Below are 15,970 nucleotides of genomic sequence, written 5' to 3' on the forward strand. Positions count from 1 at the left end.
CTAAAAGTGGAAAGGGGCCACTGTCACTGGACATAAAAAGAGTTCTTTAATTATACCCTATGATTATACACTCGCGCAACCGCCGCCTCTCAGGTTGCCTGAGTGGACATACTATGCTGGGTGATAGCGGCCCCCTCCCACATTTAGTATCCTTTACCGCGTAACTAAAATGCACTGCGGCGAAGAAGCAGTACATTTGTATTGAGTGAATAAACAAATGGTTTTTACAACAGTACAGAAATAAACGCGTTCCGTGCATCAGTCTACCACATGGAAGAGCGTCGCAACAAAAGGTAGCTGATTCACACAGGCTGTGTAGCCCACTGATCAGTCGTAAAGGCTATTCTGGGTAATTCATAATTTCACACACACAGAAATATGTTTATATGTTTACGTTCGTACTCCATGCGTAATAAGACTTCCAGAACTTCCACAACAGGAAGTAATTTACAACACAAACGAAAACAACAGATACATATGCCTTGTTTTCAACTCGGTCGTCATGCAAATGACATTAGCACGGAAAAACGTGAACATGCTGTGTGTTAGCAACGTAAACTTCATACTAGGCAAGGAGCACACCACAATCCCGCGACAGCCGCTAATGAGACCAAAACGGGAGCACATATCTGTGAACGTGCAAATGGAGACCCTAAGCCACTCTGCTCCTCCACCACCCCCCGCTGCACAGCTGAACCACTCGTTTCAAGCACAGCACACCTAACACACATTCAGTACTGAACTGTGGGCGGTCGACGCAGTCGCATTTACATGACTTGTAGCGAGCAGCACATCCCTCGATGTCCGTTAAGCAAAGTCGGACACGGCGACGCCACATCGCGGTTCGCAGAACTTCGCTGCCGATGCGCTAGGCCACTTCGACATTTCAATTGTCAAGGAAGCACGGGTCACACAACGCAGATTCTCTACTGCCAGAGCTCACCGAGGCGAAAGCCGCACTGCCGCACCACCACTACTCGCGGCTTTCCGCCAAGTAACGCAGAACCTACAACCAACACACAAGCAACGCACGTAGTACAATCACATGAGCAATGTTGAACAACGCGCGGCCCAGAGAACGATCAGGCCGAGGACGAACATGCCACGGCGTCGCTCGGCGCCAGCATCGCTCCTTCTCAAAAATCCCTAAACGATGCTGTCCCTAGGCACCTAGGATCAGGTCACGTGAGGGATTTTTGTACGACAAATAGACGCACGCTGATGTTTATGCTGTACCTACAAGGTCTAGAGGCCAAAATACAGCAAAGCGGACTCGGCTTCAACCTATCATTTCTCAAGCAAGGAAAATTGATTGAACAGTCATTACCAGGACTGATGTACGCGGATGATATTGTATTAATGGCTGACAATGCAGAAGATCTGCAGGAATTAATGGACATATGTGGTAATTTTGTAGGAAACTCTATGGTACAGAAGGAGACAGGTTAGGCTTGAAGTTTAGCAAAGAAAAATCAGCAGTCATGACTTTTAATGATAACAGTTGCGGCGAGCATAAGATACAGGAGGCCATGCTGGAGATAGTCGATAAATACAAGTACCTTGGGGGGTGGATAAATAATGGCATTGAGTATCTGACAGAGTACGAAAAATATCTAACGACTAAAGGTAACAGAAGTGCAGCGATTATGAAGAGTAGGGCACTGTGGAACTACAATAGGTATGCGGTAGTACGAGGGATATGGAAGGGGGTAATGGTACCAGGCCTGACTTTTGCCGATGCAGTTCTATGTATTAGAACAGAGACCCGGCAACAGTTGGAAATTAGGCAACGTGGTGTGGGTAGGCTCGCTCTGGGAGCACATGGCAAGACACCAAATCTAGGAGTGCAGGGGGATCTGGGATGGTCTTCTTTCGAGGGCAGAGAGGCTAGTAGCAAGATAGCATTTGAGGAGCGATTGAGAAAAATGGGGGAAATTCGGTGGGCTAGGAAGGTTTTCAGTTACTTATACACGAGGAATGTTGACACGAGGTGGAGGAAGCGAACTAGAAAATTGACAAGCAAATACTTGGGCAGTAGCGGAGGAACAAGTAAGGAATCATCTGTCAAGAAAAAGGTTAAGGAGGCAGAGAGGGGTATGTGGAGTACAGAGATGCAAACCAAATCGGCATTGGAGACATACAGGACGTTTAAGCAAGAAATAGCCAAAGAAAATATTTACGATAACTCTAAGGGAAGCTCATTGTTGTTCGAAGCCAGGACAGGTGTACTGAGGACTAAAACGTACCGAGCCAGATACCAGGAGATAGATTTGGTGTGCGAGGCGTGTAGAGAGGAGGAGGAAACGGTGGAATACCTGATACTTGCTTGTAAACAACTTCACCCTGCAGTTGAATCTAACGGGGAACTATTCAAAGCCTTGGGTTTTAAAGACAGTGAAAGTAGAATAGACTTTGAACAGGTAGAAATAACTAAACGGAGGCTATCTGATTGGTGGACAATATCAACGCAAAAGTAAAGGAGTAAATACATAGGCATAGAGTTTCTCACTATAACACATAGGTATGCATGCATATAGAACCATTAAAGGCTAGGTGGCGCGCGCCGCCGCCGCCCGATTCAAAGGGTTGAGCCACAATCATCCATCCATCCATGCTTATTTTCGTTGCACTGTGGAACGTACACTTTCCCTTCTATAAATTTATGTAGGTGTTGCGTGACTGGCAAAAGCAAAACGCTCTGCTGTAGGCTGCCGCGTTTGGTCAGAACGCGCACGTTGGCAAGTGTATTCGTCGCCGTCATGGCCAAAGACGTGGGTGCCTACCTGAAGAAGCAGCAGGAGCAGAGCCCGCCCGAGCTGTCGCAGCAGTGGGCCGAGTTCGAGGAGTTGTACAACAAGCGGTACGTTCCGGCTTTGAGCGCAGTGCGACAAAATCCCAGCGCCGATCGTGCTCCTCCGTCGTGCAGGGTGTCCTCGTATTCTGATACGCCCGCAGTTCCAGTCTCCATACGAGCACGTTGGGCAGACGAGCTTATGCAATATGCTTGAACATGACATTTAAAAAAGCGTTACAAGCTCTTGATTGCCTTTTGTTTACAAGAGTGTGTCCGCGTACCCACTGGACACGTGAAAATCGAACGCATTGATCGCAAATTGCGTAGGAATTAGTATTCTTTGATATGTTCATCGTCAATCGTCAATTGTTACTGCGGGAAATGAGCCGATATTCATTACTAAACGTTGTGCGACGCCAAACTCTGAGCTTTCATTGGCCCTATTGGGGTTCTACAAACTTCTTTTGACAGCATGCATCTTTTTCTCTTTCGAAAGGCCGGGGTACTGGTCTATTGTTGTGTAGCCTTTATGGAATCCTGCCGTAAAGGCTACTCAACAATAGACCATATTCACACAATCAATCAGGTGATAGAGAAGTAAGCGGAATATAACCAACCCTTATATATAGCTTTCATTGATTACGAGAGCGTTTGATTCATTCGAAACCTCAGCAGTCATGGAGGCATTACGGAATCAGGGTGTAGACGAGCCATATGTAAAAATACTGAAAGATATCTTTAGCGGCTCCACAGCCACTGTAGTCCTCCATAAAGAAAGCAACAAAATCTCAATATATAAAGAAAGGCGTGAGGCAGGGAGATACGATCTCTCCAATGCTATTCACAGCGTGTTTACAGGAGGTATTCAGAGACATGGATTGGGAAGAATTGGGGATAAGAGTTAATGGAGAATACCTTAGTAACTTGCGATTCGCTGATGATATTGCCTTGCTTAGTAACTCAGTGGACCAACTGCAATGCATGCTCTCTGACCTGGAGAGGCAAAGCAGAAGGGTGGGTCTAAAAATTGATCTGCAGAAAACTAAAGTAATGTTTAACAGTCTCGGAAGAGAACAGCAGTTTATGATAGGTAGTGAGGCACTGGAAGTGGTAAGGGAATACATCTACTTAGGACAAGTAATGACAGTGGATCCAGATCATGAGACTGAAATAATCGGAAGAATAAGAATGGGCTGGGGTGCGTTTGGCAGGCATTCTCAGATCATGAACAGCAGGTTGCCATTATCCCTTAAGAGAAAAGTGTAACAGCTGTGTCTTACCAGTATTCACGTACGGGGCAGAAACTTGGAGGCTTAAGAAAAGGGTTCTACTTAAATTGAGGACGACGCAACGAGCTATGGAAAGAAGAATGATAGGTGTAACGTTAAGGGATAAGAAAAGAGCAGATTGGGTGAGGGAACAAACGCGAGTTAATGACATCTTAGCTGAAATCAAGAAAAAGAAATGGGGGGGGGGGTCATGGGCAGGACATGTAATGAGGAGGGAAGATAACCGATGGTCATTAAGGGTTACGGACTGGAAGGGAAGCGTAGCAGGGCAGGGCAGAAAGTTAGGTGGGCGGATGCGATTAAGAAGTATGGGAGAGGCCTTTGCCCTGCAGCGGGCCTAACCAGGACGTCTCCATAACCTCGATGTCATTAAAGAGCTGCTCCGTAAATATAGCCTCAGGATGCTGTGTGTCCAGGAGATGCATTTAAAATAAATAAACAAAAACTTTCTAAGGCAGCATGTCATTTTTCGCAAAGACTGCAATGACGCTACCGCCTCGTCGGGTGGTGTGGCTATGATAGTTGATAAGGATGTTGCTTGTCAGCAGTTATAACTCTGAACAGCCCTTGAAGCAGTTGCTGCAAGGGCGGTGTTCTTCGATAAACTCATTATGATCAGCTCTATGTACATTTCTCCAAGTTATCAGCTTTGTAAAGCTGATTTTGAAAGCTTTGTTGATGAACTTCATGAACCGTATATTGTTGTTAGCGATGTCAATGCACACAGCACACTGTGGGGAGGTTCTCGCTGTGATGCAAGAGGATGCTTATTTGAAAACTTTCTTGTCTGTGTTTGCTTAATAAAAAAGAGCCAACATACTATAACATGACACACAAAATATACTCATCCATAGATTTGAATATAGCACTAAGTACACTCATGCCACACCTTGAATGGAGCAAATTAAAGGATCCCTACAGAAGTGATCACTCCCCAATAATTTATAGTTTAAGAAAACAAGGTGGGTGCTTCTCACATTTTCCCTGATGGAAGGTTGGCACAGCCAAATGGGAGCTGTTTTCAGAGCTCGCACATTTAGACTGAGATCACATTGATGTGGTTGATATCGACAACGATGTAGCTTATTTAATAGGTTTTATCAGTGACGCTGCTGAAAAATTTATACAGCAAACTAGTAGACTGCAGCAGTTGGCCTGCCATTTTTGGAATGCGGCATTTTGCACGTTCAAACAAGTATACTTACGACTGAAGCCTATGCACTATTGTCAGCTGCAAAACACGCCAAACAATTGAACTAGAAAAGCAATTATATTTAAAGACCCTTTAAGTGCTGCCAAGGCTTGCCAGTGCTAGAATAGCATAAAAATCCTGTAGTTATTGACCTTTATGCACTCCTGTGCACTATTTATGCATCTAATCAACATGTCATAATATGCTGGGTGCCTTGGCACAAAGGCATTGAGGGTAATATGCTCGCTGACGAAATAGCCACATCCACAACAACAAAACATTTCAACTCTTCTATCGCTGTTTCCGCCATAGATTCGAACCTTTCCTTCGGGAAAAAAAAATAAATAATAAGATTATTGGCAATGTTTGTGGGATGCCCAAACCTCAAATAAACTTCATCTAATTAAGCCACAGCACTCTCCTATTAATAATAAAATCACGACAAACTGATGTGCTGTTATGCCGACTCAGAATAGGTCACACATAGTTTACACACAACTTCTTGTTGAGTGGCGATGAACCTCCTACATGTGGCAGATGTGGCGAAAGGCTGACTGTTCTCCACGCCCTTGTGAAGTGTGGGGAAGCAGAAATCAAGAGGAAGAAACACTTCCCTTTAGCATATCGGCAACATATCACACTACACCCAGCACAGTTTCCTGGCACAAGCACAATATTTTACACCAAATCTGTTTTAAATTTTTTTCAATGACATTCTTACATTGCAAATTATCAGGCCAAAAGTTGCATAGGACAGCCTCTAACGAGAGGCTGCTGCTGCATTAGGTACACCTAGTACAGCACGTGTCTCCAGGCCCTTGCATTCAAGGGCCCTGATGAGGCAGTAGTGCTATGTTCACCTACAGGCTTTATTACATCAACCCTGCATAACAAAACATTTATCGCCATAGTTCGCATCTGTGGTCACTGTCATTGTTTTAGTACTTATATATTTTATGCTCTTTACAGCGACTGATTTTAGGCCTATTTACAGCCATGCTACATCCACCATTCCAAGCATATATCTCCATTTCACAAGCAATTTATTGAAAACCGATCACCACATGCATGGCGCACCTTGGCCACATCTGGCCCTTAGGTCCTAGAACCCCATACATGAATAATTGATCTATTCGTATGGGGACAGAAGGTGGCATCAGAGGCGCTGGCGCATGTGAACATTCTGCCGCACCAGATGGACAAGCTGCACGATCATGCCAATCTTTCACGAGGAAAGGCGCCTATTCCACATTTATTTCAGCATGTTTGTAGAGTGAACTTGCAATGGGAGCTTTTGGCAAAATAATATAATGTGCGATGTGTTTGTGTGTAAATTATACATTGCATCATTTTGATTGACGTCGCCCCCCTCCCCCATATAGTAGCCTTCCTTGCACAACCTGTTTCATTTGGCTGTCTATTTTTGCATGTTGTCTGGTTAGTCAGTTATATTTGGTTAGCTAGTTCAGTGTGCTAGCTATTAGTTTATTAGTTAGCAAGCTCACTATATTTGCTTAGTTATTGTAGTCAGGTACGTTATTAGTAGATAATTTTGTTATTTCAGTTAGGTAACTTGGTTCATCAGTTTGTTTGCTTTGTTAGTTTAATTAGTTAATTAGTTTTGTTAGTTGTCTTATTTAGTCTGATTTGTGTATTAGCTATTATTGTGTAATTAGTTGAGTGATTGAGTTGGTTTTGTTTCTGCAGTTTGTTACGTTGCACATTACTACGTACTACTCGAAGAGGATCATGTCGACCCTTGGATTTAGTGGGACGTACCCATAAGTGGCCACTGCCAATCTGATGACGACGACGTACCTTGCTTGATGGTGGCTGGCTTTCATGTTGGCCAACGCTTGCTACCCTTGTAAATACACCCTCTAAATAGTCTCCCTACTGTGCTTTCACGTAACATTTATTTGGTGGAGATGTGGAGTACTTCTGATGAGCTTTGCAGTGGACGCCACCTCGAATTTACTGCCATGCCTCCAGGTGATCACACATTGCCGCCAGCTACAGTTGCGACTACTACTACCCACTTTATCGCCCTCGCACAGCCCTGCGATCCTGGGACCTTTTCCGGAGTGAACAGCATTGATGTGGATGAGTACGAGCAATTGAGCAAATAGTGGCTGGGATACAACTATAATGTTGGCAAATGTCTTATTTTACCTCAGCGCCACCCCTCGCGTTTTATTTCGGACCCATAAGGATGATCTCACCAGCTGGCCCGCATTCAAGCAGCAGCTCGGCAACCTTTTCGGCAATCGATTTGGTCGACAGCTTGCCGCCAAGAAAAACTGGGGGTACGTACCCAGACATCAACTGAGCCTTACCTGTACATATAGGATGTACTCACCTTGTCTCTACAAGCTGACCAGATGATGTCCAGCTGACAAGATTGCCCACATTTTGAAGGGTATTGCGGATGACGCGTTCAGTCTGCTTGTCTTCACCGACGTGATTACCATTGACAGTGTAATCAAAGAGTGCCATCGTCTAGAGCAAGCGAAATGCCGGCACACCTCGTCTCAGTTCAAGCATCGGCTGAATACTGCTGCAACGTTGTCCTGTGAGGCAGCTCCTTGTCCGTCATCCACATCAGACGTGATGCACATCGTTCATCGAGAACTTGAGGCCACTTATCTGGCTTCCTATAAAACAACGGTATCCGACACCTCGACACCTCTACTGTCTCCGCCGTGAACACTCCTGATGCCACCCTAGTCTCCGCGGACAGGCCTCATCGCGGATCGCATGCCCTTCATCATTACAGAAACCCGTCGGAATGGAGAACAGCCAATGATAAGCCTTCTGTTTCCGCTGCAGTCAAGCTGGACACATTGCTCTCTATAGCCACAGCCATTGGCCCTCTTGGTCCCATAGGCCATTTCCCACTTGTTCCAGTCCCTTCCATACTGCAAGCCGCTATCCTCCCCACACCAAATCCTTTACCTAATGTCCCCGAGGAGTACCTGCTATGCGAAGTTGCCTCTGCCGCATTGCCGCCCATCTCATTCACTAGCTTGCCACCGTTCTTCTTTGTCGTCCTTTAGGCGTCACTTTTCGTTGGAAAACTAGAATGCGCTGCTTCTGGAGGTGAAGCTGCACTGTCGACTTTGACCCAAAATCCTCAGCTGCCCTTACCAGAACATTCTTGAAGGCCACGTTGACTGTGTCCCTGTCAGAGCTTTGGTTGATACTGGGGTACACGTCTCTGTAATGAGTGCCAGTTTTCGTCTTCGTATGAAGAAGATTCTTACATCCCCCACGAACCAGTGGCATAGCCAGACGTGAGCCGGGGAGTGGGGGGGCTCACGTTGCAGCTCGGCCTCCTTGTTAGGGAATTTGTCAAGGGATCAAATACATGAATAGCTGAATTTCCATTGCCAAATATGCTGCAAACGAATTTGAATGCTACGCACTGTGAAGACAAGTAAAATATGTATTCTTTCATGAAAGAATGACCCAAAAATTGTACCAGCAATAACTGATATTAATGCTTCCATGTTTTTTTGTCTATTTAATATGTAGCGAAACTATCACACGAACGTTAGAACTGTATCAACTCGAAATCAGCAAAGCAGTTCATGGTGCTGATATGAAAAATGTAAAGGCTATGAAATGAACAAGTTGAGGACAAATATTTTAATGAAACTTTGTCATCCAAGAATCTTGTGTACATTTTTGTACAAATGCAATGGCCAGGAAATAATCTCAATGACGCTGTTCTTTGTTCCAATGTATTGCGCAGGAGCAGCTGTCATTGGTCGTGTATTGTGAGCAATTGCACTGAAATTATTGTCGGAACAGAGAGCATATATAAAAAGCAGCAGTTCTGCAAAATATACAAGGGTGAGACAAATGAAAGTGAGACAATGCGAATATACAACAAACCGGGTACATTATTTAAAAGTAGTCTCTATGAGTATTTAGACATTCGTCCCACTGACGAGTTGCTTGTTTCACTTCTCATAAAACTCTTTGAGGTGCTGCTTCCAAAAGTCTGTAACTGACTTACATCATCGTCCGATATGAACCAGGTTCCCTTGAGCTGTTTTTTTTTCAATTGCCCCATAATGTTTAAGTTGCAAGGTGACAGGTCTGGGCTGTATGGCAGATGTTGCAGCATTTCCCACTTGAACTTTGCCAGTTTTGTATTAACCACATCAGTGACGTGGGGACGGGCATTATCATGGAGCAAGATGACCCCATTTGTCAAATTTCTACGTCATTTGTTCTTGATTGCGACACACAACCGATCCGGCGTTTCACAATATCAGAGACGATTGATCATCTCTCCAGGTTTAGCTAATTAGATCAGTAAGGGCGCCTGCCCGTGGAAAAAAAAAAAGTAAACAACATCTTTCCGTTGCAAATGACGGCCTTTGCTTTCTTTGGGGGTGGTGAATTCGAATGTTTCCACTGTAAGCTTTGCCTTTGTGTTTCAGGCTCGTAGTAGTGGCACCATGATTCGTCCCTGGTCACAATTGCTGACAAGAAGTCGTCACCCTCATTGCGGTACCGGATCAAATGAGTCATTGCAGCACCGAACCTCTCCAACTTCCTGTCGTGGTTGAAAATCTTGGGCATACATTGCGCACACAAGAGCCAATAACCAAGATTTTCATGAAATATGGTGTGAACAGAACTGTGGCTGATGGTCGCACACTCTTCCATTTCATCGATGCTTATCCGTTCTTGTCTAATCAGCTCACCACTCTTTGCAGTTGTGTTGGGGGTGATTGTACGGTGGCTTTGGCCCGGTCTTGGATAGTACTTGCAACTTTCACATCCTTCTTTGAACCATTTGCTCCAATGCTTCACAGTGCCCAATGAAATACAATGTTCAACGTACACAGCAGCCATACGGCGACTGATTGATTTTTGGGAAACACCTTCAGCTACCACAAACTTCATGAAACCGCCCTGTTGAACTTTTGCAGCGTCCATTATGTCACACAATCATGTTCAACTCAGCGTATGAGAGCATTAAGGAACATTTATCTTCACACCTGTGTGTCACTTTTGTAAATGAGAGATGCCCATGTGCTACGCACATGCCTCGCAGATAATGAACTGAACCATTATTGCGCGTGATGGGTTGGCTCACTTTCGTTTGACTTGCCCCCGTAATTAGAAATGCGAACATACAATGAAATATGCAAATGCGAAGGTACAGCTTCATAAAGGGCAAAAAAGTGTCACTGGAAACAAAGTTCACTGCAGGTGTACACAAAACCTGGCAACAAGATATTTAAATATACGTAAAAGTATCCAATAAATCTTCTTATCTAGAGAAAGTCACTGCGTATAATGCATGAAACAAGGCAAATAAACATGTTGGGCAATCGCAGATTAATCACAGACAATCACAGGTAATTTTTTCTGTGTCATGATGACAACAATAAACCACCACAATGCTTCGTCTTATCGGACCTCGCTGCAGTGCTTTGTCAACTTGTCTGATAGCGTGTTGATTTGGCTTGACTCGTTATATGGTCCATTGTGCGACATTAGAAAACTCATTGCACCTTTGGCGTAAAATGTTTATAACAACATTAAACCCAGAAAGTTCTGAAATTTAATATCTAAACCATGACTTTGGAAATGTCAATGCACCTTTTACATCAAGAGTTTATGAGAACTTCATACCCATTAAGTTTCAGAATTGAAATCCACGTGCTCTGTAGCTTCTGCGGCCTCCACGAGATGCCGCGACGAGCCCGCTCGCCATAAAAAACACCTTTGAAACGTTGTGCTTGGATGGGGCTCCTTGCGTTATGTGACGGCAGGTGCATGGGCGTTTCCACGAAATCGAGCCCGAGTTTGCAATGTTCGCGCTGAAATGTCTGTCTTTTTCGAGCATGAAAAAGACATTCTAGGAAAAAATTCAGAATGACTTCCGGTGCCGTGGGTTGCTTTGGTCGGTGGTGCACTACAGCACGAAAAAAATTTAGGGGGGGGGGAAGCTGAGGCCCCCATAAGCCCCCCCCCCGCTGTGCCCCCTGCCTTGATACGAGTCGTACGTGTTGCTGACGGTCGCTGGTGGGATATGCACAGCTGGGGTTACCATTGCTGGTTACCACGTGGTTGTTATTTTTACGGTCCTTGCACATTGCCTTCATGACCTCATACTTGGGCTTAATTCTTTAACGCGATAGTGTTAAGGTCCCTGTGTCAAAATCCGACGTCCAGCATCGACTGTCTTCTTGCGAAAAATCATTCCGAACCACTAATACCCGACTGTGCACTCCCTCCATGTAGAACAAATGAGTTACGGAACTAATTAGGTTTTTCTGGTCGCATGTGTGGGTTTATTGACCAGTTGCCTTTGCCCAAACGGATCACATACTCTACTCGTGACGGCTGTGGCAGTAAGGATGTCCCACATCCGCCGCCAAGTTTTGTGAGTGGTGGTGCTGGTTAAGACTCCCAAGATTATTTGTAGTAGTAAAACATAAGACTGGAAAGTGGAAGGGCAAATGGCACCACAGTAGCTCACTTGGTTAGAGCATCACACGCGTAATGTGAAGATGTGGGATCGTGCCACACCTGCGGCAAGTTGTTTTTTTTCATCCACTTTCATTGCCATTAATTTATTGTTTCTTGAATTCAGTTATTAAGTACAGGTAATTTCCCCTATGTTGTGCTTGGCATCTGTTTGTTGGCTTCTAATGATATTGCTACGGAACAGTATTTGCCATCACGAAGAGGCGAGCAGTGTGAAGATGACGACGATTAGAAGCTAGTGCGGGGTGTTGCCTCTTGGCCAAGTGCGGCGTATTTCCTTGTAAATATACTTGTATATAGCTTTTCGTCTGCGTCTTCCTACGTAACATATCTGGTGGAGGTGGACGTTCCCCATACCTTGTCACGAAGCTTCACATTGGACGGTACGTCGAGCTTTCCATCATGGCTCCCGGCGACGACAACTCGACTCCGCCTGCTCCAACTCCTGCTGCCGCTTCGACGACCTACATCACTCTCCCTGCTCCCCGTGATCCTGGCGTATTCTCGTGCAAAGATGGGGAAGACGTCGATGACTGGATCAGCCTGTACGAACACGTCAGCCGCAATAACCAGTGGGACCCTACTATCACGCTCGCCAACGTAGTCTTTTACCTCGGTGGCACACCTCGACTTTGGTTTCGGATGCATGAAGATGAGCTCGCCATTAGGATTCGCTTAAACAAAAGCTCCGAGACTTGTTCGGCAACCCATACGGTCACCAACTTGCTGCGCAGAAGCCGTTATCCAGCCATGTGCAGACGCCAGCGGAGCCCTACGTCACATACATTCAGGACATCTTTGCTCTGTGCCGCAATGTTGACGCACATATGACTGAGTCCGACAAGGTTTCCCACATCCTCAAAGGCATTGCCGATGATGCCTTCAACTTGCTCGTTTTCAACAATGTGGCGACGGTGGATGCAGTTATAAAAGAGTGCCACCTGGAACTCGCTAAAAGCCGACGCATCGACCAGCAGTTTGGCCGTCTGCCCAACACCCCAGTGACATGTTCCTGTGCCGATGCTCCTCGTCCCAACAACACTGGCGATGGAGGATCGTCCGGCTTGAGATCAAGGCCGTCTATTCGGCTGCCTTCGACTCCAGCCCCACCAACGCACCTGCAGTCACGGTTTCCCTGATCCAGGCAGTTGTCTGCCAGGAGTTCAAAAACATGGGTCTTCACACCATCTGCTCGGCCCATCGCCTTGATACCTGCCCGGCTTCTTCAAATCCGCCCCGTCTCGCATCTTCTTGCTCACTAGGTTTCCGAAATCCATCTGATTGGTGCACTGCTGACGACACGCCCATTTGTTTTCACTGCCATCGAATCGGGCACATTTCTCGGCACTGTCGCAGTTGCTGGAGTTCCCCAACCCGGTCTACTTATCATGCCTACTCTCGCACCCCAGGTGGCCCTTCTCGTCCCTATGCCGTACGCTCTGACAATGCCGCCACTGATTCTCCTGTGCCGAACCGCCCCTATTCTCGGTCGCCTTCGCCCCAACGATGACAATCTCGCTCTCCCCAGCCCCTATTCGCCGACTCCCTTAGTACGCTGCTCCCAGCCGGAATACTAGACGATGCAGCACCTCGAGGTGACGCTGCATTACTCCCTATGCCGCCGAATCCTCTCCTGACGTTGCCCACTCATCTGAACCTTCTTGACATACAAGTTGATGGTGTTTCTGTGTCTGCTCTTATAGACACTGGGGCGCAGCTCTACCGTGTTCTGTTTTTCTACCACGATATTTTTTACTTTAACGATCGTCCTTTGGCCCAAACTACAGCTGTTAAACATCACATTAATACCGGCGATGCCCGTCCTATTCATCGCCGCCCGTATCGAGTTTCACTGGCTGAGCGTCAAGTTATTCACGCCGAAGTTCGCAGAATGTTTGCCAAGAACATTATTGAACCGTCATGTAGTCCATGGGCGTCATCTGTTGTACTGGTAAGGATGGCTCATGGCACTTTTGTGTGGATTATCGGCACCTTAACAGGGTTACCAAAAAGGACGTGCATCCCCTACCTCGGATTGATGATGCCCTTGACTGCTTTTGTAACAGCCAATGGTCTTTATCAATTCAAAGTGATGTTGTTCGGTCTATGTAACGCTCCTGCCACTTTTGAACGCATGATGGACTCTCTTCTTCACAGTTTCAAATGGTCCACGTGCCTTTGCTACTTGGATGACGTTATAGTATTCTCCCCAACGTTCGCTATGCACCTCGAGCGCCTCTCAGCAGTCCTGGACGTTTTTCGTCAAGCCGGTCTGCAACTCAACACATCGAAGTGCCAGTTCGGCCGTCGCCAGATTACCGTCCTTGGACATCTCGTTGACGCGAATGGAGTGCAACCGGACCCAGGCAAGATTCATGCTGTTACGCACTTCCCTGTTCCGAAGTGTGTCAAGGATGGGTGCAGCTTCATCGGCCTTTGTTCGTACTTCTGCCGTTTCGTGAAAAATTTAAAATTATGGGGTTTTACGTGCCCAAACCACTTTCTGATTATGAGGCATGCCGTAGTGGAGGACTCCGGAAATTTCGACCACCTGGGGTTCTTTAACGTGCACCTAAATCTAAGTACACGGGTGTTTTCGCATTTCGCCCCCATCGAGATGCGGCCGCCATGACCGGGATTCAATCCCGCAACCTTGTGCTCAGCAGCCTAACACCATAGCCACTGAGCAACCATGCCGGGTCGTGAAAAATTTCGCCGCCATAGCACGACCACTAACCGAGCTTTTGAAAAAAGGCGCCCCTTTCCAGTGGGGCGACAACGAGGCCTCTGCATTCTCTCATCTAATCGACCTTCTCACAACGCCTCCCGTTCTGGCCCATTTCGATCCTTCTGCGCCTACCGAAGTCCGTACTGATGGTGCCAGTGGTCACGGAATTAGCACAGTACTGGCACAATGCCAGTGCGGCCACGACCGTGTTATCCCTTACGCCAGCAGGCTCCTCTCACCCGCAGAGCACAACTATTCCATCACTGAGCGTGAGTGTCTGGCCCTAGTTTGGGCGGTTGCGAAATTCCGCCCATACTTATATGGCCGACCTTTTTCCGTTGTCACAGACCATCACACACTTTGATGGTTATGCTCACTGAAAGATCCTACAGGAAGACTTGGTCGCTGGGCCTTACGCCTCCAGGAATACTCGTATTCTGTCATCTACAAATCTGGGCGACTACAAAGGACCCTGACTGCCTGTTTTGCTACTCGTCGACGAGCCTGCCGACGCCGACAGTAGTAGCACCAACGGCATTTTCTCTGTCTGCCTTCGCTAACATTGCCGATGAGCAGTACCGAGACCTATCGCTGCGAGCACTCATCGAAACGTCTGGGCTCTACACCTACCGACGCATCCGTTCTCCGATATGTCCTCCAGGGCGGCATTATATACCGAAGGAACTTCCTCCCTGACGGCGCTGATCTTCTTGTCGGGCCAAAACATCTACGACAGAGTGTGCTTTTTGAGATGCATGACGCGCGCCGACTGCAGAACATCTTGGGGTAACAATATTCCTACGTAACAATATGATTAATAAACATCGGACCCCTCAGTTAACCCCCTTTCTTGTTCATTACGTGAGGTTCTCGAATCTGGCACCATTAATGCCTTCAGGTCGTATGTGTGGGTTTATTGACCAGTTGCCTTCACCCAAAAGGATCTCGTACTCGGGATGCCTGTGGCAGAAAGGATGTTCCACATCCACCGCTGAGGTTTGTGAGTAATGGCGCTGGTTAACACTCCCAAGGTTAGTTGTAGTAAAACATAAATGCCCAAGAAAGTGGAAGGGTAAACGGCGCCAAGATGTGCCAATTGATTACAAAGCATTTAGAAGGGATCAAGAAGGAAGAGGCAGTGGTGTAGGCATATGTTAAGCAAAGCATTTTCTGTAATACTCCAACAATCGGATAGTATTGAAGCTATATGGGATAAGACTAAGCTTGCCAATCGAACAGTTTACATTGGAGGTGTATATAGACCCCCTAATACTTCACCTGATGTAATGACTAGCCTAAGGAAATTTTATTAAAAGAAATTTTCGAGTGGGAACAATATCATTTTCCTGGGCGACTTTAACTTACCTGGAATTAACTCGAGCTCATACTCACCCGGGGAGGTGGATGTGGCTAGTGGTGAACAGCTTTTGGATTTGGCGTTCACATATGATTCA

General features: G+C 46.3%; 1 protein-coding gene across 4 annotated transcripts in view; it reads left to right on the forward strand.

Annotated features, from left to right (window-relative positions):
• The first annotated feature begins 2,621 nt into the window (after nt 1–2,621).
• Nucleotides 2,622–15,970, forward strand: part of LOC142558596 (26S proteasome non-ATPase regulatory subunit 13-like) — a 283,634-nt gene continuing 270,285 nt past the window's right edge. Inside the window, exon 1 of one of the 4 annotated variants that reach the window (XM_075670747.1) lies at nt 2,622–2,860. In XM_075670747.1, coding sequence (XP_075526862.1) covers nt 2,760–2,860 — 101 coding nt within the window. In that variant the 5' untranslated portion in view covers nt 2,622–2,759. The remainder of the gene's footprint in view (nt 2,861–15,970) is intronic. The other 3 variants (XM_075670746.1, XM_075670749.1, XM_075670748.1) reach the window with 3 other exon arrangements.

This window comes from Dermacentor variabilis, chromosome 9 (genome assembly GCF_050947875.1).
Source record: "Dermacentor variabilis isolate Ectoservices chromosome 9, ASM5094787v1, whole genome shotgun sequence".
In the NCBI taxonomy this organism is placed as follows: Eukaryota; Metazoa; Arthropoda; class Arachnida; order Ixodida; family Ixodidae; genus Dermacentor; species Dermacentor variabilis.